The 23,447-nt window shown below is 36.9% G+C and overlaps 2 protein-coding genes across 11 annotated transcripts in view; one reads left to right on the forward strand and one right to left on the reverse strand.

Annotated features, from left to right (window-relative positions):
* Positions 1–23,447, forward strand: part of Raskol (Ras GTPase-activating protein raskol) — a 201,709-nt gene that overhangs the window by 109,632 nt on the left and 68,630 nt on the right. Inside the window, exon 1 of one of the 10 annotated variants that reach the window (XM_070313502.1) lies at positions 20,222–23,295. The exons of 8 other annotated variants lie outside the window; for them this stretch is intronic. In XM_070313502.1, the coding sequence (XP_070169603.1) occupies positions 22,431–23,295 (865 nt within the window). In that variant the 5' untranslated portion in view covers positions 20,222–22,430. Of the gene's footprint in view, positions 1–20,221; positions 23,296–23,447 lie in introns of those variants that run through there. One more of the 10 variants, XM_070313500.1, reaches the window with a different exon arrangement.
* Positions 7,790–16,792, reverse strand: LOC138942830 (uncharacterized). The gene is made up of 4 exons (XM_070313299.1): positions 16,760–16,792; positions 12,034–12,123; positions 9,821–10,014; positions 7,790–8,888 (listed from the first exon to the last, which is right to left on the reverse strand). Exons 1-4 carry the CDS (start codon positions 16,790–16,792, stop codon positions 7,790–7,792), a joined length of 1,416 nt encoding a protein of 471 aa, XP_070169400.1.

Below are 23,447 nucleotides of genomic sequence, written 5' to 3' on the forward strand. Positions count from 1 at the left end.
CGACGGCCGGTTAGCAAGGATCGCGTGACTTTTACGGAAATTGCTTCTCGCGTTGGCTAACGATCTTGAGAGATTCCCGCTATTCGTCAAGTGCACCCCCGCGGAAATTAAACGCTAGCTTCTTACGATGATTTCTATCCGAGCGTCCACGTCGGTGGTCCGTATTATTCGTATCTGCGGTTTGCCTCAGTTTTATCGCGAATCTAATTGCGAAATGGAGAGATTAATCGAGAGTATTCTTGATTGGATGCTTAGTTTGTTGTTAACTCGGTATTTCGTTATAGTAATTGCTCTTAGGTTTGAATATTAAAACCGTTTTTCTGTTTTACTAAATAGATTTTTTTGAATTTTTACATCTTCTTGAGAATTGATTTTATTTTGACAACTAATTGAAAACTTGACAAAAAAAGAAGACAATATCAGAGAATTGTAGTATATATATTTTACTGATATTTTCGCGCGCAAAAAAATTGACTTTTATTTAGAAAAATTATTTATTCTTATAGAGCTTTTTTAGGCGTATTTTCAATATCATTTTATTGATATCCTAACTAAGAGTGATTAATACCCGTATTCATAGTCCTTCCTTATTTTAAGGACGGAGGAAGCCTCCATGAAGGATTCCTTGAATCTGCAAGGCCACCTTGTTTCATAGATGGACCTCGAGTCTCCCTTTCAGAAGGAAGGAATATTTTAGGGATTTTTAGTGACCGACTGAAGGCAGCACCGTTTTATGCTGCCTGCAACTAATTTCATATAATACATATGAAAACTTTTTCGTATCTTCAAAAAATTCCACGGGATTTTCCCAATCGCGAATGTATCTTTTCGGAATCCGCCACAGAATCCGATTCTCTGGATTTTCGTCTTCAAATCCATCGTGAGAATCATTTAAAAATTCATTGTCCATTATCTCCTTTTCCTTTATACACTTTCAGTTTGAGAGCGCGACAACAAATAACCACAAAACCACAAATGTAACGAAACTAACTTTTGGAGGTTATATTTGGTTATATTCTGCGTATCGTCTGCTAAAAAGATCGCATCACTTCTCAAGGAAGCTCGTGACCTTCCTTGAGATAAGGGAGCCAATAAGATTCCTTGTTCGGTCAAGGAAAGTTTATGAAACGTGGAACGAGGAACAAGGAATCCTTATTCCTCAAGGACGGACTATGAATACGGGTATAAATGTTAGATTTTACTTGACGTAAGCGATATTTTCTGTAGATTAATTGACAGCAATTGTTTGGAGACAGATTATACAGATAAGTCAGCAATAATATTGGTCGCCAACATCGTTGCTGTCAGAGCTGCAACATAACATCAACACACCGTGTGTTCTCATTTCTTTCCCACGTTTTGTCTATCAACCTTCATCTATCTTTCAGCAAAGTAACGCGCTTATTCAACGCCATAACATTATCCTACCTAAATGCCCTTAAATATTCCACTTTGCGCTAAGTGGCTTTTGCTGCGCGCTAGTCATATTATAGAAAAATTCATTCGCTTGCGGTTAACTTATGAGAGTGCGTCGTAGAGGTCGTCATTTCATAGAGCTTGGTTTATATAAATAGCCCGGTATATGCTTAACGACAAACAAGAAATACAGCAGTCCTCTTGGAGAATAATATTACTGTGTGCTATTAGAAACCTCCATTCGATGTTTATTCTCGATGTATTTTATATAATGAAATATTATTTATTATTTGTTTTTACTTATGGTTAGACATTGAATAATTAATAATAATGTGTTGCGAAAGATAAGTTCTCTTTAATTAATTTCGTAATAATCTCTCATATGTTCTCACTCGTTTCAATTGATTGACAACGGAATGGAAAATTTATATAGAGGAGGGCAATATCGAGAGAAGCCTGTATGTCTGACAATGAGATTCTGCAATGTCACGAACAATATAGCGCATGCATAACGTTACGCCGCGAAGAAGAGAGAAAGTGTTGTAACAGGAATTACACAACGATTTTGAATGACCGTTGCCAACGCGCGCGATTTCAAACTTACAAATTAATCTTCTCCTTTTAATTTGTAAGGATAATTACTAGCGCGATAGGCGATTTTTCCGCTATCAGGTTGCTTTTTTTTCTTTTTTCTTCTTCTTCTTCTTCTTCTTTCTTCTTTCTTCTTCTTCTTCTTCTTCTTCTTCTCCTTCTCCTTCTTCTTCTTCTTCTCCTTCTCCTTCTTCTTCTTCTTCTTCTTCTTCTTCTTCTTCTTCTTTCTTCTTTCTTCTTTCTTCTTCTTCTTCTTCTTCTCTTTCTTCTTCTTCTTCTTCTTCTTCTTCTTCTTCTTCTTCTTCTCTCTCAATCGGGACGCGCAGAGCGACGACGACGGATTGTTGCATTGCTTTGCATCCTTCAGGCTTGCTAAAACCGGGCATCCTTCGCGATTGCATAGTACTTTCTGTCCCTCGAAGTTGTTTTGTCTCTCTCTTTCTCTATCTCGTTTCTCTCCGATTACCATTTCTCCGTATTATTGACTCAGGAATCTGACGGTTTCGATTTCTTTTTATATTGATAAGCAAATCATTACAAATAAATGATAACACTGAATATTATATGAAAAAATTAAAAATATATAAAATTACAAAATATATTTTGTATGCTATTGAAATATATATATGTGTATATGAATTACTAAATTTGTTATTCCGTAATACTCTAATAATTGAATTAAATTTTAAATTGTGGTATTCTGAATTGAAAGTTCTCTACAATTTTTGTTTTTAATATTTTTGTAATTATTGCGTATATTTTATTTTTGATAAACTATAGATTATTTAATTTTACAAAATATATTCTTCTATAAATCATAAATATATTTACCCAACATCTTGGATAATGTGATAATGATTTTAATAAATTACATTGCATATTAAAATTATATATCGAAAAACGGAATGGGAATATAAGATAGATTAGAAAGTCGTGACACACACATGTGAAGGTCCTTTTTTTTATAGAGATAATATATCCGTTACTTATATGTTCAGTGACTTTTCTCTATTTTCATTAGGTCTTCTCTCTTTTCGGTGGGTCTTCGCGCATATTAGATATCCCGTCTGTTCGGCTTATGTTCGGCTGACGTAGTGCGTCCCTGTTTTTCTTACGGGTTTCTTATTACTGAGAATATTCCCGTTTACACGTGATACGCATATTCCATCGCGCCTTGTTTGTCATCTCTTTCTGCTTTCGTTAAGTACCTTGCATCTTATTCCTTCATCATCCCTTTTTTTCTGATTTACTAATATGAAAAAAATTCTTCTTTCCATATATTTTGAATTCTTTCAATATATATTAATAATAAGCCTCACATATTCTTTTTCTTCAATCTTTCTGATCGAAAATATAATGCGTCAATAGAAACACGCGCGTTCGTCTCTCTCTCTCTCTCTCTCTCTCTCACGTCTCACGTGATCAACATAAAACTTATAATAAAAGAAATTTTTGTTTTAAGTCGAATTCATAGATATCGTTATTTATAAATATAAAATTATGAGATTAATTTATAGATATCCTATTTATAATGAAGTTAAAATGCAAATATTTTTTTAGCCTATTACTAATTTACATATTTAATAAATAAGAATGAAGATGAAAAAAAATAGTGCGATTATTCGCTGCTGTTCCTTAATTACTAATCGAATTACAGTCAAATTACAATGTAATATATACGATGAGGAAAGACAAATTGAAGATGCGCAATTTATGCGAGTCGCGCGTTTATACTACTCTGATATGCTTTGGCAAAAAGCGATTTATCGCTCGTCATAATTATCGCGCATAAATTACGGTGCAATCGCCCTACACTATGCGTCAATACGAGCTGGTAGTGAATTAATACCTGTCAGCGATACCGGAGATACAAGCGCTTCCAGGACACACCCTATATCTCCGGAGCGCGATATCCTGGAAGTGATAAAAAAAAAAAAACCATCCACACCAAGCAACGTGCTTGATCTTAGCCAAAGTTTATGTTCCGAGGGATATACATAAAACTGTTAACTGCTGATACTGTTCCTCCACTAATTACTCCGCGTTAAATCACTCTCATACCGCAAACAGTATCGATCCAAACGCGGATGCTGAAGATAAAATATAAGCGGTAAAAAATAATAGCCAAAAGCGATTTTATAATAATTATTGATAGTCAATTTGATTATTAGCTTAGTTAAAAGAAAGTAGAAAGAATATATTACTAAATACAATATATATATATAATTTTTTTTTTTTATTTGGAGAGATACATAATAATTTAAATTGATATTTGTACCTTCTGCATTGAAATAAAATAATCATTTAACAATTATACTAATTTTTTAATAAAAACAAATATTTTCTCTGCCGTGATATATCAATATAACGTTAATAATAATTACGGATTTTTATTTATTCATGCTCTTGCATTTGATATCTCTTTCTTCTCATAAGAAATCTGTATAATAAAAATTTTGAATCAATTTTTTTTATTGAGAATAAAGTAGGAAATTTCCAGAAATTCTTTTTACGTATAACAAAATCACTATGATAATAGTTATAATATATTGCATTATAAACTTTTAATGAATAATAATAGTTTGTCTTGTAATACTTAGGAAGGCATATTTAAAAACGATTTATATAATTTAAAAAAATAAGAGGGAAACTTTTTTTTTTGAAGATAATCTCATTTTTTAAATTTATCAAGTTCTATTTTTCAACATTGCGTCATCTTATCAGCTGTGTGCCGAAAGAGATCGTTAAACGCTTGAGCGGTATATGTAAATGTATTTCTACGCGTCGACGAGAGCATTTCGACATGGGGAGGACGTGAAATTTTTATCTCGCGAACGAGCTCGTGCGCGAGATACGACAGATGAAGGAAGCTACTTTAGACGGCACGTTGCTACTTTTTTCTTTTATTCAGGATCCGTCGTCGCGAAACGCAAAAATGCGTTCGATGCAAATGCATGGCGTTCGCCTTCGGAGAGCGGAGGTAACGGAAGTCGCGCGCTCCTACCACGGCCGTGTGGATCCGTTATATTTATTTCCTGCCGAGAGTTCCGGCGCCTCCACCACGTGCGTCCGTATTAATTCGCGCGAGCGTACCCCGCATGTAAATCCCGTCGCCCGGAGCCGCGTGCCGCTTTCAAGCCCCGGAATAAAGCGCGCTTCTGGGAACGCGCGTGCTTTATTCCAGCGAGCTTCTTACCGAAGCGCAAACTGGTTCTCGGTGATCTTTAAACGGAACAAGAACCATCTTTCTCCAATGATACGTTCTGAATATATTGTATTTAACATGAAAAAGATCGGATTAAATTTCCTCAATGTTTTTTTTATGCAATATTCTTCTTTTTTATTGATGCGTAAAGCCTGAAATTCTTTGCGAGTAATAACATCAAGGAAAATTATACGTATACATGAAAAATGTAAATTAATTCATATCAATTATATAACGTTAAATTGAATTATATAAATTATACAAACATTTTTTTTCATAGAGAGAAAAAAATGTTGTGTGGTATGAAAGAAATTTTTATACTCTTTTTTTTTTTTTATGCTCTTTATTAATGAAACTATTTTGTATATTTTTATAAAATGTCATACAAACTATTTTAGAAATGTTTCATTTAACAACAAATAACAAAGAGTTAATATGATTTACATAAAATTATTTCATGTGGTAACGTTTCGTGAATACGTTGAATATAGAATCAGCTGGAAATGCGGAGACGGCCGGTTATCTCGCTCCAATTTTAGATTCTGTTACCGAGCAGACGTACCCTCGCGGCGTATTTCGGCATATTATGTTCGACGTTCCGGAAATAAAGCCGCCTTCCAACATCGCGCGAATAAGCGAGCGTTTACATGCAATGACTTCCGGTTGGCTCGCCGACGTTTTCTTTATTTCACTGTTACCGTCTCATAGCCCGCGATTGTCACGTGCAGAGAATCACAAAGTAAAAGTGTTCGATCGTACGCGACCACTCGATGTGCGAAAAGGGAATATTGATTTGCTACGTGACACATTCATATCGCCTATTCAATGAAACGAACTTTTAAACACGTAAAAGCTATTTCTGTGTTACAGTTAATTATTAGGTGTACAACTTCGCTTTCGCCGTTTTCCTATAGATGGCTTTAGCGGTAAGTAGTGGTCGAAATAAATAGATCATAGACGTCATGCGATAAACTTGGGCATCTGTCAACATAACCCCATAGAAACATTAGTCGATTTGTGTCTGCGTCATAAAGTTATTCTCGATTGAAAATGTCAGTTTACGAGCCAAATTCTCGTCATTTGCGGGAGGTTTTAATTTTCTGCCTCAATATGAAGAAATCTGCGGCTGAGACTCATCGAATGCCCTCAAATACTTATGGCGAAGCCGCTATTGGTGAAAGAACGTGTCGCGAGTGGTTTCAACGCTTCAAGAATGGTGATTTTCACGTCGGAGACCGGCATAGCGGTGGAAGAGAGAAGGTTTTCGAAGATGCAGAATTGGAAGCATTACTTAATGAAGACTCGGGTCAAAGTCAAAAAGAATTGGCACGATCATTGGGAGTGGACAATACTTTGAATCATAAATGTATAAACAGTTTTTTGCAATAAAGCCTCGAATTTCGGAAAAAAAACGGCGCAAGCAAAGTTGTACACCTAATAATATGACGCGCTTTCTTGGTTTTTTTTTTATATTTTTATTTTAAAATATATTCGTGTATACATAAATTCATTGCTTTTGGGCTTTCCTAGTCATTTGTGCTTTTGATTTTCTTTTAGAAACTTCGGCTAGCCAATCTTCCTTTGTACCACAAAACGTTCTTGGAGGTCTTTCATCTATTGTTGCATTATAATTTTCCCATTTTTTCATAAAATACGTTCCTAAATCGCACTGAGGCCATGGTTTAACCTTACAGGCTTCCTCTATTGTGAAATAAAGTGGGTAAAATAGAATGCATTAGCCAAAAATTCAGATTAATTCTATAAATTGTTATTATATAATGTAGGAGGAGGGGGGTATTTTAAAATATTCTTCTTATTTATCAAATCGTAAAAGAAATGAAAGAAATGAATAAATTATTATTAATTAAAAAAATTATATTTTGTATAACCGATTTTTTTCGACCAAGATGTGTTTGGAAAATTACAATTGTTCGACTATTTCGATATTAGATCGCATTCGCTCTGCTATTATAACGCTTCATACATACTGCCGCATAAAGTGCGCGGGCAATCATGTTGGAGGCCATTCCGGCGATAACAATCACAATTGTTATACAGCGTGCCCGCGCGCAGTTCTATCGACTTGACTTTTTTAAGTCGTCTCTTTTTTCGACCGAAACATTTTTGCGATTTAATACTGAACGCTGCCATTTTTAACATTTGTTTTTCTCGACCTCTCTCGGAATGCGAGTTGCTTGTTTCCTGAAAGCACAATAAATTTCGATCGTTAATGTTATTTGCCAATAGATAATCTCGAATATATATGTTTACTACAATTATTTGCAGACATTTTATTTTTGCATTAAATTATTTAATCGCGATATTTCTAGAAAATAATTGAGATAATATTTTTTAATCATTTTAAAATAATGCAATAATGTTATAATATTCTTTTATTTTCAATATTTTCGCGATTACATTTATTATACGTAAAAATACAAAGAAAATATATTTTACATTAACAATTTAATAAAATGCGATGTACCTTTGACGCATAATCAGTTTTCAAACAATTAGAAACATAATTATTTTCCAATTCTTGCTCATTGCTAATTTCTCAATTTTATAAATATTATTTCAAATATAATAAAACTTCAGCTTTTGATCGTGATTCATCGATTCGCTTATTCTATTTTGATCTGCGTCTAATCGATCTATATTCCGTTTATATTCGATGCAGTTGTTCAAAAAACGCCCTTCTTTCTCTTTTTTCAACAGAGCTTGCAAGAGAGGCAGGACACATTCGTCTTGCAAACCATTTCTTTTAGACCGACAAATCTCGTATCTCTCCAGTAGATGGATCGGAATGTGTTCTTTGTGGCGAGCTAATAATTCCTGCGAACTAGACAAGCGTGACGTATCTTCGGAAATTCCTCCGGGAATTAAGCAAGCGCGTTTAAAATCTATCGCTGATCCCTGACACGCGGATGCTTTGTCCGATTTCGCGGATTCCACTCGCGTGACATGAGTTGGCAGCATCCGCTCCGATGCCGGACACTGAAGTTGTTCGTCGAGACTTCGTTGATCGTCTTTACCGACACAAGTTGGCGAAGATATCGCATCCGATGCAGAAGATTTCGCGCGAAGGAAATCTTTGCAAGCCTCCCCGATTGCCGATTGTCGTACTGGCTGGCAGCATCTGATTGGACAAACTCGTCTCCTGAATCTCTTCAAGGATTTCTTTGAGAAACTTGATATCTCGGAAGAATCAAGATCGTTTCTGCACGTAATTTGAGAAAACGGATCTTTTATCTCGGAGGAAATATCGATTTTCTGATTTGAACATGCGAATTTGTAGTCTGGACGAGAACTTGTCAGTTTCGATTTTTGACACGAAACAGCTGTATTTGTTGAACACTGAATATTGCTAGCAGGCTCTTCGCAAGGTGTTGCAGCGCACTCGATGAAAATCACTGGTTGATTACGCGATCTATCGTACACTATTTTTGAAAATGTATCGTCGGGCTGTTTCTCATCTCTGTCAATATTTAGGAACGCGGTAGAAACAGCTTCTATTGGTATTTTGTCAGTTAGAGCTACTGAATCATTGGCGTAATCTTGAGATTTTAGAATCCGGGATGCTGGAAGTAAGATGAATTTATCGACTGTTCGATTCCAAGAACGAACATCAATCGAGCCACTCTGCTGCTTTATGCCTTCGCATCGCGATGTCATCCTGAAAATAAAAAAAAAATTGATTTCGAAAAAGATCGTCTAGTTTCGTACATGATTCCATCCGTTTAACATCTCGCGAATCAATTATAATATACACGCAATCCAAATTATATCCCTATATGTATATTAGGTGTACAACTTTGCTTTCGCCGTTTTCCTATAGATGGCTTTAGCGGTAAGTAGTGGTCGAAATAAAGAGATCATAGACGTCATGCAATAAACTTGGGCATCTGTCAACATAACCTCATAGAAACATTAGTCGATTTGTGTCTGCATCATAAAGTTATTCTCGATTGAAAATGTCAGTTTACGAGCCAAATTCTCGTCATTTGCGGGAGGTTTTAATTTTCTGCTTCAATATGAAGAAATCTGCGGCTGAGGCTCATAGAATGCTCTCAAATACTTATGGCGAAGCCGCTATTGGCGAAAGAACGTGTCGCGAGTGGTTTCAAACGCTTCAAGAACGGTGATTTTCACGTCAAAGACCGGTATAGCGGTGGAAGAGAGAAGGTTTTCGAAGATGCAAAATTGAAGGCATTACTTAATGAAGACTCGAGTCAAAGTCAAAAAGAATTGGCACGATTATTGGGAGTGGACAATACTTTGAATCATAAATGTATAACCAGTTTTTTACAATAAAGCCTCGAATTTCGGGAAAGAAACGGCGGAAGCAAAGTTGTACACCTAATATATATATTTTTTTTAAATGATCTCTTTCATTTTTATTTATTATTTTTTCTTTTCGACATCTTATATCAAAAAATTTTTGGATTCAATTATTTAAAATTATTTCGATAAAAAAAAAATTAAAAATATATATATATATATATGTAGGTCATTCTTTAATTTCTTACTCGGTGGTTCCTCAAGATGTTAAGTGAATTTTTCATTCGACAAATACTATGCGTTGATTGAAATTGCGCGGTTTCGTACCTCGGGTCGAATGTTGATCTCGTCTTGACGGGCGGACACGAATTCCGAGCGGTCGCTTCGGCGAGCACCTGGACGACCCGGACCACCGGTCGATCAGCCTCCGACCGACACTCTAGTACGATACATCCCGGCGGATACCGCGAACACTGATAGCAGGTGGGCAGCGTGGTCGGCGGGCATTCAAGGTCGCGAGACTATCGGGGATCGAATTACCTATAGCACGTATCGCGTATAGCCGAGCTTTATGCGGCTTTATCCCGCGCTAGCTCAGGAGGGGGACAAGGGATCGCCCTTTATGATTTCTCCTCGAAATTCTCCACGGACGCGCCTTCGCCGATAAATTCCGCATTAAATGTCGCGGTTTCCGATCGCACTCCGCGAGAGAGGAAAGAACCTGCAGGACCTTTGCGGAGTAGTTTTTCAAGGCCGCGATACGTGCTACGCTCAAGCTCGAATTACACACTCGCGTCTCGTATCGCTCGGCAACTTGGACCAGTGCTTACACGGCTTGTCGGCTTGTTAACCGATGGAGAAATATTTTTTTCAGAATAACATCGGTTTGCGTTTGCACAAATTGTGAATCTCTGCGACGCCACGATACGCGTTGGCTTCAGTTCGCATTTAACAAATACATGTTAAATAACGTACGATTTGTTTTTATCATGCGTAACGTTTGACAAAACATTTTTTTTTTTTTTTTTTTTTTTTTGAAAGATTTACACACCAATGCCTTATATATTTATTATGGAAACTTTGAAGAATGTGATATATAATTGACAGCACATTGTTAATTTAAAGGAAAATATGTTATTTGATTATTAACGTTGACAATGCAAGAACAATTGCGATTTAATTACGATCGTGTGACAAATTGGGATTTTGATTATCGAGCGGAAAATATCGCGTGACGAAGTGACGATTTCACGGTATTTATTTGTTGTGCGCGTTAATGAACGAAGAAGACTGCAGAAGACGGATAAGTGAGAGGAGAGAAACGGAATGGGACAGACACAAAAAAAAAAAAAAAAAGGGAAACAATATCGCAGACGTGCGGGACGTGCGGCTGTCTGCAGAAGAAAGAAAATCCGCAGAGAATGTGTGAAAAACGAGAAAGAGAGTGCAACACGAAAGGAATCTCTCTCTTCTGATGACTCATTTACGGCCACATATACGTCACCGCGAATTAACGGAGACGGTCTGCGAGACTTCTTTTTCCGCGTTTATAACCCGCGAGCGAAATGCGAAGGGCGCCCGTTCATTCTTTTTGTCGCGTCACGAAAAGAACTTTGTAGTTTATTAAACGTTGTTTTCGAATGAGTCGCCCTCTATTCAGGGTCGCCATTTAAATTTTTATAACTCTTAAAAGTTTAAGAGAGAGTGCCGCGTGCGATGAGCCGAGTCTTTGTTTAGCATTAATATTTTGTAAAACAATGAGATATATATATATATATATATATATATACAGGATGTCCCATTTTAAAGGACCCATTCAAATATCTCAGAAACACTGCGTTAAATCGAAAAATGTTTCAAACAAAAGTTGTGTGGCTTCAAGGGGGCCATAAGATGGGGACAATGATTTGACCTTGGAAAATCATTCGAAGGTCATGTGAAGGTCAACTTTAAAATCTTAAACGGAAACCTCCCTTTTTTATTTAGTATTCTTGTAGCTGACATCGAGAGCTTTCCAAAACACTATAATAAAGTATTTTTTCATTAAGTACTTTTTGAGTTATTTTATATTTTAATCTGACATATTTTGATATAAAAAATCAAATATCTCGTAAAATATTTAGTTTTTGATAATCTTACCGTAATACTTCTATGTACAGAATAATAAGACAAATTAAATACTTTATTATAGTGTTTTGGAAAGCTCTCGATGTCAGCTACAAGAATACTAAATAAAAAATGGGGGTTTCTATTTGAGATTTTAAAGTTGACCTTCACGTGACCTTCAAATGACTCTTCAAGGTAAAATCATTGCTACCATCTTATGGCCCCCTCGAAGCCAAACAACTTTTGTCTGAAACATTTTTCTCTTCCGGGCTTGGTTTTGGAGATATTTGCCTGAGGAGATTAAAATGCGACACCCTGTATATATATGTCAATTTTATTTTCTATGGTAATTAAAAGAGAGAAAGATCATTATGGACGCTTACATATCGCAATTAAAATTAAACTCGTGAAATAATTACAATTAATTTTCTTACCCGAGATCGCGAAGCTTTCAATTGTTTGCCAATTTTATCACAAAAGACGGGTCTAACTTGAATTTTTGGATCTTGCCTAAAAAATATGCACTATCATAAATATATGTATATGAAAATTAAAAGTATAATTATATATATATATATATATATATATATATATATATATATATATATATAAAATTTCAAGCACCCTTCTACACTCTCGAAAGACGCTAAAAATTCTATTCTATTATATACTAATGACTAGAAGTGGTACGTGCAATGATTATGATAATCGGTACATTAAGGTGTAAGGCCGGAATAATTGATGACAATACCGGTCGCAAAAGTTGCTTCGCGGTACGTGATCACGAATGCGATTCTTATTGTCGAATTTTGCACTGGTCAGTAAACTGGTCCGTCTCTGTCTGTCTGTCCGCCCGTCCGTTCGTTCATCGATTCAAATCCCGAAATAAGTATGCTACCCAATGTCCTGCAAACATATGCAAATCGTTTCACCGCTATACCCTACGCCCTACGGCCTACGGTAAAAAGGAGGTACCGACGTTACATTACAGCTGCTCTGTACGATTCGGCTTCGTATAAACTCTTTCGCTCGATTTCGTACGACTGTATCCCCCTAATGCATTCCACTTTGGAGACCGGTAATGAATAATCATTTACGGGGGGAATGACGATGATGTGCGATTTCTTTATGGGATATCAATGGATCATTTATGATGTGTAAGCGCTGAGCATAAAATTCATTGTCGCTAAAAAGACATCATGTTTTAACGATATATAAGATTTTTTTACGCGACCTGTCATCCCCCGTGGCGCTTTCATAACTATTTGTATAGATTAAATCTTGGGAAAATTCGTCACCTACTAAAGATTCAATTTTACGTTCCGATTTAATTTCTAGATTTGAAAGAAGAGACACGGGGGTACTTCTAGACAAAAATTATCGCTAAACGTACAGGTTAATGGTGATAACTTGGTCGGTCTTTTCAAGAACTTTTGCCATTTCGTATAAATTTGCCGTTTCCACTTGTGCGCGTACTTCGTTAACTCTCAGAGATCCCTTTAAACCGTTGATTTCTCTACGTTATAAATCCAAAACTTTGCGAATCGTAACACGGAAATTTTGACACTTCGTGACCAAACAACCTGAATTTGACCGAAAATGATGCCTCTTTAAAATAAGTTACGAACGAGTTTTTAATTTTATTTAACCGTCCTCTTTTTTTTTTTACCTTGATTAAATAATTGTTTCAATTTTGATAATTAATCTTGGTTTATACGTAAATAGTTTCTCAGATGCAAGTCGTTGTATTTGACTCTACAAACTGATGGAATAAAATATCGCTATAACACAGTTAAATATAGCTGGAGAGTATTGTGTCGTGGCATGTGCTTGCTCAAACAGACGCAACAGACAGCATCTATGCGGTTTCGTTACGCATGAACGATAGAACAAGCATAAAAGCGACTTCGCACATTCGAGGACAGAAAAAAGATCTTTTGTAAAAACGGGAGCAAAAGAATTGCTCCGACACTGTCATACGACAGACAGTCGTATAGACGAGTTTTTTTTTCCATTTTTTGGCATTAATTTTTAAATTAAGTTATAAAATTAATGAATTTTTGAATGTGTTTTGTTATCAATAATTGACGAAAATTAAATTTATGTTAAAACGCAGAATTTTATATTTACTGCGATTGATCTATAACTTTTTCTTGACTTTTCAGACATTCAGTTATTTTAAAAGCCATAATAATACATGTAAACATATTAATAATATTTTGAAATAGAGAGAGAGAGAGAGAGAGAGTAAATATTATTAATATTTTCGTATATGTATATATTATAGCTTTTATATATAGTAATATTAAAATATAATATAATATATTAATATAAATATATAATACATATAAAGTGATATATATAATACAATATATATAAAATACAAATATAATATAGTATGTACTTTTTATATACAATATAAATATATAATACGTATCACAAATATTACATCTCGACTACCTTGCATAGAAAACGCGCGCAACACAAAGTTAAATATATAAGATTGAAACAAATCGACTTTATATGGCTTTTTTCTTACTGCTATCATTACTACAGACTGTCTTCGTCATCATCCTTCTTTCTGCTGTCGAGATGTAAGGAGATGACTGTAAAAAGAGTGAAAGATGAAAAAAAAAAGAAAAGACGAAAGATGAGGAGATCTCGCCTACACGCACTCCGTTGAGGCAATCGTTCGTCTTCCCACACGTAATTCTTGTGCCTTCAATGCTCATCTCTCGCGCCCCTTTAATCTCTCTTTCTCCCTTCTCCCTCGTCGCTTAATCTCGCCATAAATCCGACATTTATTCCCCGCGTGCGGCAAGGAACCGGAATTAAGATAGCGCCACGTTAATTGCCGCCGTTAATAGGATGCTTAGCCGATATGTATCCAGTCAGTCGAGCCGCATCTTTGTATAAGCCGCGGCTAATAATTACGTTACACTGATCACATATAAGTATATACCTGTTTTTATTAATCGACAATGCAATAAATATAATTCTTATATGCTTTGCGTTTGCCGGAAGTTATAAATTCTAATTAATAAAAAAAACTTTAAAATTTAAATATTCATAATTTTATCGATGGCAGATTCTATTATGGCATAAAAAAACAACGTATTATTTATATTGCACTAAAAAGTGATATGTTTGTACAATATTTATGTGTAAAAATATATTGTTAAATAGAAAACAATCCTCGTATACGATTACGCATATATTATGTTGAGCAACACACGCGCGTTTTTACCTTTTACTTATTTATTTCTTAATCATTCTTGATGTGAACTTCATATTAAACTAGTCGATAATTACATGTGTATTGTACGTATTTAAATGTCAAATCATATTCTTGGATAATTCCCAATACTCGTATCGAATCTCGCGTCATGATGGTAACGTACGAGAAGTTATGCGCAATATTTAATCGTTTCGTTCTATGGAATTGAATGTGATCTTGTAATCTGCTGTAGCCAATTATAAATTTTTATGCCCCCGTACTCGTGCGTGTAATCGCAAATTTATTATGATTCAAATTGTACAAGAAATTTATAAATCCATGCGAATACGCATCAACACGAGTTAATTGAAAAACGAACATTCTCTCTCTCTCTCTGCATTGTTTCTTTCGGATTTTATTTATTTATTTACTTGAATGATTTTACTTAAACATATTTTTATATTAGGTGTACAAATAAGTTTCCGCCGTTTGACAAAAGTTGGCGCCACCAGTAAGTTATGGTTAAAATTGTCAGATGTAAAACGTCCTTGTCGTAAGATTGGACATCAGTCAATAACATAACCTTAAAATATTAGTGATTTTTATCAGTATAATATATTCTTTTGTGTGCGAAAATGTCGAGTTTTGAGCCGAATAAGCGTCATTTGCGGGAACTTTTGATTTACTTCTTCAATTTGAAGAAATCTGCAACTGAGGCGTATCGATTGCTTGTAGAAGCATATGGTGAGGCTGCCTTAAGTGAGAGAAGTTGTCGTGAGTGGTTTCAAAAGTTTAAAAACGGTGAATTTGACATCGAAGACAAAGAACGTAGCGGAAGGCCGAAAGTGTATGAAGACGCGGAATTGGAAGCATTATTGGATCAATATTCGTGCCAAACGCAAGAAGAACTTGCATTTATATTGGGAGTGACTCAAAACATTAAGTTCCGTTCTTTCCCAATAAATGCCCAATTTTTGATAAAAAACGGCGGAAACTTATTTGTATACCTAATATTTTTATTAATTACATTCATAATTGCATTAAAAAATCTACATATGTACTCGAGTAAAGGATTTTATCTCGCGTAAATATTTGACCGCAAAATTATTTGTTTAAATTTAATTTTGATATTTATATTATCTTTAATATATTATTATTTTACATTATCTTTTTATTATAATCTTTTGCAATTTTTCAGATTGTGTTGCGCGATAAGAATCTAAATTTGATTACGACCAACAAATTAAATTATGAACATTCTTCGTAACAATTTATGATTTTTTAGTTATACTCTCCGAACATTCTATACGTCTCGTGGGAAAAAAAAAAAAAAAATTAATTGCAACGCTATACTAGGATCGGCACTGTCTAACTCGTTTAAGTGCAAATTATCAAGATTCCTTATGCGCGACGGATGCTGCGAACGTCAGCTTCAAAGGCACGTGCTTGACTGGTTTTGGTGCGAGGGAGACAAGCAGTGGCGTCGAAAACGTGCTTGTAAGCGCATTTTTTCGGTTAGCACCATCGTAAAATTTCTAATTGCATTCTACTCCTAACAAAAGAGACTCGTAGTAGTACAAATAGTCCAACACTTTTCCGTCATGCTTTTTTCTAAGTTTCTCGCATTTTTGGAGCAAAGACTCGACACGCAAGAATCGTGGAAAATTTTTTCTACTGTCGAAAATAATACACATTCCTCTCCTATGAAACGTAAAAATGTTCGATAGTATCGGGGCGTCGTTGAACTGCGGGAATTCTACGCATTTTCCCTCGGTAGCAGAATCGATTTTCTCACTAAAGGAATTTTCTGGACAAACGTGCCGCCATATTCGTTACAATAAATCTGTGAGACTACACAAATCCGATCGTACCGCGTAAAATGAAATTTCTCTCGTTCCGCATGTAGGCGGCGCAAAGGGAATCCTCGAGATTGCTCGCTTTACTGTTGCAATTGCATCCGTAACGTTCAGTGTCATTATTCATTTTAGGCGGCGGTGTCAATCACCGCGAAAAAGAAAGCGCATTCGGCGCCTGCGCCGGATCCTGCGCATTATTACAATTAGCGACGTCGCAAACACAAATGATCGTATCCCACACACAACACGCGGAAATTACGTAATTTAACTCTATAGAGATTTATAATTGGTATAAAATTTTGCGCAGTGATCGCCTTCTCGTTAAATTAAAGATGTAACACGCTATGAAACAGAAGAAAAACATTTTTTTCCAATTCTTATATTATTTTTAGATTTTTACGTAAAGTTATAGATGTATGCTTTCTTGAATGAAAATAAATTGAGGCATTTTATAATATATTATTAGGTGTACAAATAAGTTTCCGCTGTTTGACAAAAGTTGGCGCCACCAGTAAGTTATGGTTAAAATTGGCAGATGTAAAACGTCCTTATCGTAAGATTGGACATCAGTCAATAACATAACCTTAAAATAATAGTGATTCTTTATCAGTATAATATATTCTTTTGTGTGCGAAAATGTCGAGTTTTGAGCCGAATAAGCGTCATTTGCGGGAACTTTTGATTTACTTCTTCAATTTGAAGAAATCTGCAGCTGAGGCGTATCGATTGCTTGTAGAAGCATATGGCGAGGCTGCCTTAAGTGAGAGAAGTTGTCGTGAGTGGTTTCAAAAGTTTAAGAACGGTGAATTTGACATCGAAGACAAAGAACGTAGCGGAAGGCCGAAAGTGTATGAAGACGCGGAATTGGAAGCATTATTGGATCAAGATTCGTGCCAAACGCAAGAAGAACTTGCACTTACATTGGGAGCGACTCAAAACATTAAGTTCCGTTCTTTCACAATAAATGCCCAATTTTTGATAAAAAACGGCGGAAACTTATTTGTACACCTAATATTTGGAAACGCTTGCAGATTTGAAACTTTCTTTCAGATCAGTTAGACGATTCGGAGTTTTATTTTGTAAAACACGTATTGTGTGTAATGTCATAGTGTAAATGCCAAGGAAATTTAAAACATATTTCTTTATAATTCACATAACTGATTGTCAATGATAATACGTCATTGATTATGTATGCAAACATAATCTGATCAATTTCACGCGACATCGATAAATCTAATTTGTTACAAAAATCAAACTGGCTCTCTAGTTACCGCAAGAGTGAAAGGAATCCGCCTCAGAGGATTGCTTTAAAACACGCTATTAGGGACAATAAATATTTCAATCTACATCCATATCAACTTGATCTTGATATAAAGTAATTTATACTATTCTTATTTATATATTTTGTGCGAAATTTATATTTATGATTTATGACATGTGTAAGACATTTGAGATCTCTTGTTTTGCGAAAATGTTGAAACGTTAAAAACGTTTTTAGCAAATATTACGAAGTGTTATAAAACTTCTACACAGAAACATTACATAATTAAAATTTAAAAATCTTATACATACAGAGTGTTTCAAATTAATTGTAAATTTTTTAATTTAACTTATTTTTTCGTAAAATCGATATATTTTAATTGTTGAATAAAAATAAAAAGAGAAGAAGATTGAGAGAAAACTTTATACAAGTAGATACATATAAAATAACGCATCGAAACGCTATATGAATAGAATCGAAAAACATGAGAAATCTTCAAAATTTCATGCTTATCTGTATAAATAAAAATAATCTTTTAAGTTTGACGAAATCGTGAAATGTTTTTAATTTAAACTCGTAAGAGATTGGATGACATACGCGCACATAGCTCAAACGCACGCCTGGCTTAATGAAACTTGCGTTTCAATCGACGAATATACAATATATGAAATTGGAAAAGAGCTTTTTGTCGTTGAGCTGGTCCCGACGTCGTCGCATAAATCGCCTTAAGCCGTCTTAGGTTTTCAAGAGACGCAAGCATCGTTTTGAGATCCCGACCGTTTCGCGCTGAGCCGACGTTATTTATTGGGCTGCATCCTTTCGCGCTCTTTTTTATTTGCTGGATTTGAACGCAATTCTGCATTTGTATAGAAAAATGTGATGAGAATTTTTATGCTAGTGAAAAAGTTAAGCCTAAGTTATAATTTTTTAATTGAAAAATATTTCGTCGTTTCATTTATTGTAATAATGAGTTTACTAGGATAGAAATGAGTGAAAATAGAAATAGAATCTAAGAAGATATGAAATAATAATAATAATAATATATCGCACAGAGAATTCATTCTTTTTCCACAACTCAAAGAGTTACGCTAACAAATTGTGCAATATATTAATTAAGGAAAGTTAGCAATTATTTAACATCGTAGCGATTCATATCGATCGTTGGCATCTGTCTTCTTCCGCTTTCATTCGCGGCGGCCCTGCGGTTTTCGCGAAATGAAAATTCGGATCATAAACTATCGCTTTTATGCTAGAGTTACGAAATGGAATAGCGCGAGACAGGTAGCGGGATGGTGATGGAGAAACAGTTACGGACGTGATCCGGTTCGGGTCACAGACATTTTCTCGGGCGTGCATAATTTGCCGGAGAAAATCGTTGCGACTTTTTTAAGGGTCACGAAATTCACGCTGCATTGATAATGAAATAATCGCCGCGTTATAAAATTGATTCATCGGAAATAACGCCGGTCGATATCAGAGGATTAAAAAAAAAAAAAAAAAAAAAAACCATTGTCAAGATTGCAGTTTATTTTTCTTATTCATGCAATTGGATATTATCACGCTTACGTATGATACCGCGGAAGTGCGCATACTTTCTTCATACATACATGTAATCTCCCGGAGTCGTAATCGAAACCTTCAAATGGAAACGTTTTACATGTTCGTGATAATTAGCGCGGGTCATTTACACGAGATATCTCGCATTTGAAGTTACCTCTCCGGTTATCATTGCGCTTTAATTACTACAAATTAGTCAATATTAATACGCTTTTACATTGTAGTAATATAATTTAAAATATATATAGTATATAAAAATATATAAATAATATATAAATACGTAGAGAAAATTCTGCTAATATATATTATGTAACTCGCGCAAAAAATGATATATGAAAGAAGACTCGACGAGTAAACGCCAAGATGCAGAAAAAATTCGAGATATTCGCGATAACTTATTACAACTTTAATGGGATATTTCAATTTAATCTGCTGTAAAGTATTTTAGATAGACATGTTGACATCGGTTGAAACTGATAATTGACAGAAGCGTCTCTTGTGCTTTTTCTCACACGGCCTCCAAGTGTCGCGTTTCAACTCGAGTTTCGTTCTCAATCGTCTCGGTTAAAAATTTCAATACATATAATTATGAGATTATCGTATTTTATTTGCGACAATAGGGACAGAAGGACATTTTTTACATAAAGATAGAAAAATAAAAATTGCGATCATAATCTCTCTATTTACAAAAATTTTCTTTAGTTCTATGTATTTACGTATTTCTCGCATTTCTTCTTGTCTTTAGAATAAAGTAGAAATGGATTTTCGATATCTCCCTATCATGATTGAAATCATCGTTCGATGCGCGTCTTCTTTCTTCATGCATTCTCGTACATATATCTCTACATTCCACCATGGACCATCGTCAAGATCAAAGTCTAGAAGTCTGGTTGAGCGTAGTGTACAGTCGTCGCCGATCCTCTCTCTCTCTCTCTCTCTCTTTCTCTCTCTCTCTCTCTCTCTCTCTCTCTCTCTCTCTCTCCCCTTTTAAACGTGCCGAGAAGACCGCCGTCGATAGAGCGCGCTCGCAACGCGCTTGGATCAAGCCCGGCTCGTTGGATCCAGATAGTCGCGAGTCCGTCCGCGGTGCGGTCGATCATGCCGTCGTATTCGTTCCTCGCGTAAGAAAGTGCGCTACTTGACAATAAAAAAAAAACGCGTTTCTCGCTCGCGCGGGTGGACCACGTCGCGGCACGATCAGAGAGAGAGAGAAACAATAATCACGCGCAATCGTGAGAGGGAGTGATCGCGAGAGCCGGATCACCGTGACTCAGAAGAGAACACACCTCTTACTCTTCTCAGTCGCTCGAGGACTCGCGAACGTGTCGGAGTTTCGTATATTTATATCCGTCGCGGATATAATTCGAATTCGGGTGAAAAATTCGAGAGAAGTGTTTTTTTAATTTTTTTAAAGAGTGTCTTCGTGTCATCGCGAGATGCTGTGTGGTTCGCAGTGAACAGGAGCGGCTGATGATCGGATCGTCTTCCCTCGTTCAAATTGCGAAAGTACGTTTCGTAATTCGCGTACCCACAACAGAGAAACGCCGGCGCGATTCCGCGATGTGTGCGACATAATAAATTGTCGATGACAGGTGAACTCGCCTCAATTCTGTGTTTCGGGGTTACGCATCATCAATCGCGATCAGCGTGTATCGCGAACATCTCGCGATTCTCCGTTTGTTGTTTTCCTCCCGCGAGTCATATAATCCCGCTCCCATATATGTATATAAATCTCTTCGACTGATCCGGAGTACTCGCAGCGATCGTAAATCTCGATCGGCTTTGCCAACAATTTCAACGGCGCGTGCATTCCATCGGCGATTATAGGCCGATTCTCCGCAGATTTTTCAATTGCGTCTACAATCTTCAGTTGCGTCTATCCTTCCACCGATTTCTTTTACAGAGGAAAAAATTTATATAAAGCAAAATTGGAAAGCTAAGAATATATACATATATATATATATATGTGTATATAAAGTAGGAGGAAAATCTTTTTTTGCGAAAGAAGCTTATACAAAGCGTATACACGAAAGGTACGTATACATGAAGCAAACTTAAATAAAACATAGCTAAACGGAGAGTTCTTGACGGAAGAGACGATTCTGAAGAGGTTACGATGAAGAGTGGTCGTGCGTTCACGGTTCAACGCCTCGCGTTATCCGCGAGTATCAGCGCGCAGGGATAACATAGCCAGCTGATATTCGTCTAGTACGTGCTCTCTTTCTCTCTCTCTCTCTCTCTCTCTCTCTCTCTCTCTCTCTCTCTTTCTCCCTGGCCGCGGTTGCGCTGCTCGATAGTTGGTCTATATTTAGCGCGGGTGCGAAGAGGGAGAAAAGGGACAGAGGGATTATTCCGAAGAGACGAGTCGGTGCACGGCGACCTCTGAAAAAGGGGTCATCATGGAGAACTGATCCGATCGAGAGAGAGGAGAGAGATGTAATCATTATTATTATATCGCAGCCTCAAAGATTGTACGCACCCCATTATTCTGAGATTAATCCGCGCCTCCGAAGACGGGATCCTGTATCTCTATTGAAGACGCATCGTCGTCAGTTGATAACGGTGACATCCGATACGCAAAAATGCGACGATGAGAATGAATGGGAGTCGATCGAGGGGGGAATCGTTCGCGTAAAGTGATGGAGCGTAGTATCGCATAGTGTCCGATAGTCGATAATCCCCGTCACGAGATAAGCGTGATATCAATGTGACTGATAAAAATCGCCGTCTATGAAAATTCGACGAGACGATGTTTTCTTAACGCGCGTGAGAAGAAAAGAAGAGGAACGTGTTGTTTATAAGACGCGGATAAATCGATCGTGATACAAGTGGCACGATCGTGACTTGTGCGATTTCGATCGGATGATATAAATAATAGACCTTCCGCTGCGAGCGTTCCAGCTCCATCGCTCTCCGAGGAGATTCGAGAGATGCGAAGACATGCTGACGGCTGAGGATCCCGAGGAGTCGCCAAAGAGGCGATCCACGTTCTACGTGTCATTGGACGGCGGCGAGCAGCCGGCGCGACAATCGGTCGCCAAGCTGACTAAGGGTCACTCGGCGGACGAGAAGTTTGTCTGCAACACCTTCCCCATCGGCAGCGCGTCGAAGACATCCACGTGCGGGCCGTTGACGCGCACCTTGAGTAACAACGATGGCTTTTCGTCGACCGCGAGAAGAAACGCGGACGAGACTCTACCCGAGGTGAGAGGCAAGGTGCAATCGTTGACGAGAATCTTCGAAGCGTCCAAGTGCGACCGGATGCCCAGCGGGGGTCAGACGGAACAGAGAAAAAAGGTCGAGAGGACGAGGTCTTTCAAGACGATCGAACGATTTCAGAGCCGGTTTACCGGTAGGAAGGAGTCCAGCGGCAGGAAGGACAGTCGTATCAACAATACCATTGCCTGCTTCGAGGTGGAGGACGATGCCGGATGCGGAAAGAAGCTGTCGAACGTCGAGGAGAAACCCGCCGCGACGAGGATCGTCGTCGAGTCGGCGGTCACAAAGTCGGGCGCCGGATCCTCCCGCGGTCATCAAGAGCCGAGAGGCAAACAGAGCACGACTCTCACGAATCTACTGATTCGTAGAACTCACAGCACGAAGCTGGCGAGGAGCAATAGCACGCTGGTGCGTGTCGAAAGGCACGCGTCCGTCGATAGTCCTTGCGTCGCCGTTCAAAAGGCGGACGTTCGTGCTAGTCGATTCAAGGATGAGGAAACCAACGAAGATCCCGCTGTCGCCGATGACGAATGTATCGAATCGTCCGTCTTTGAAGACGCCGACATCGATGGCGGAGTACATTCAGGTAAACGAGTCTTTCCAGTTTATCGATACAATAGGTAGTTTCTCGATCTAAACTTTCGATCCGATACAAAGATACACCCTTATTTAGGCTAATTATACCGAATATCGTGTAATTTATCGCGCTTATATCAATATTAATCTATATATAATTAA

The sequence above is a fragment of the Polyergus mexicanus genome, unplaced genomic scaffold, assembly GCF_030449975.1.
Source record: "Polyergus mexicanus isolate NDT 795.1 unplaced genomic scaffold, iyPolMexi1.0 SCAF_24, whole genome shotgun sequence".
In the NCBI taxonomy this organism is placed as follows: domain Eukaryota; kingdom Metazoa; phylum Arthropoda; class Insecta; order Hymenoptera; family Formicidae; genus Polyergus; species Polyergus mexicanus.

Coding starts and splice junctions, on each gene's coding strand:
- LOC138942830 (XM_070313299.1), bottom strand. CDS start 16,792: ATGACACTGAACGTTACGGATGCAATTGCAACA. Junction 12,124..16,759: donor TTACGGATGCAATTGCAACA/GTAAAGCGAGCA, acceptor TATTTATGATAG/TGCATATTTTTTAGGCAAGA. Junction 10,015..12,033: donor TGAAAGCTTCGCGATCTCGG/GTAAGAAAATTA, acceptor GATCCCCGATAG/TCTCGCGACCTTGAATGCCC.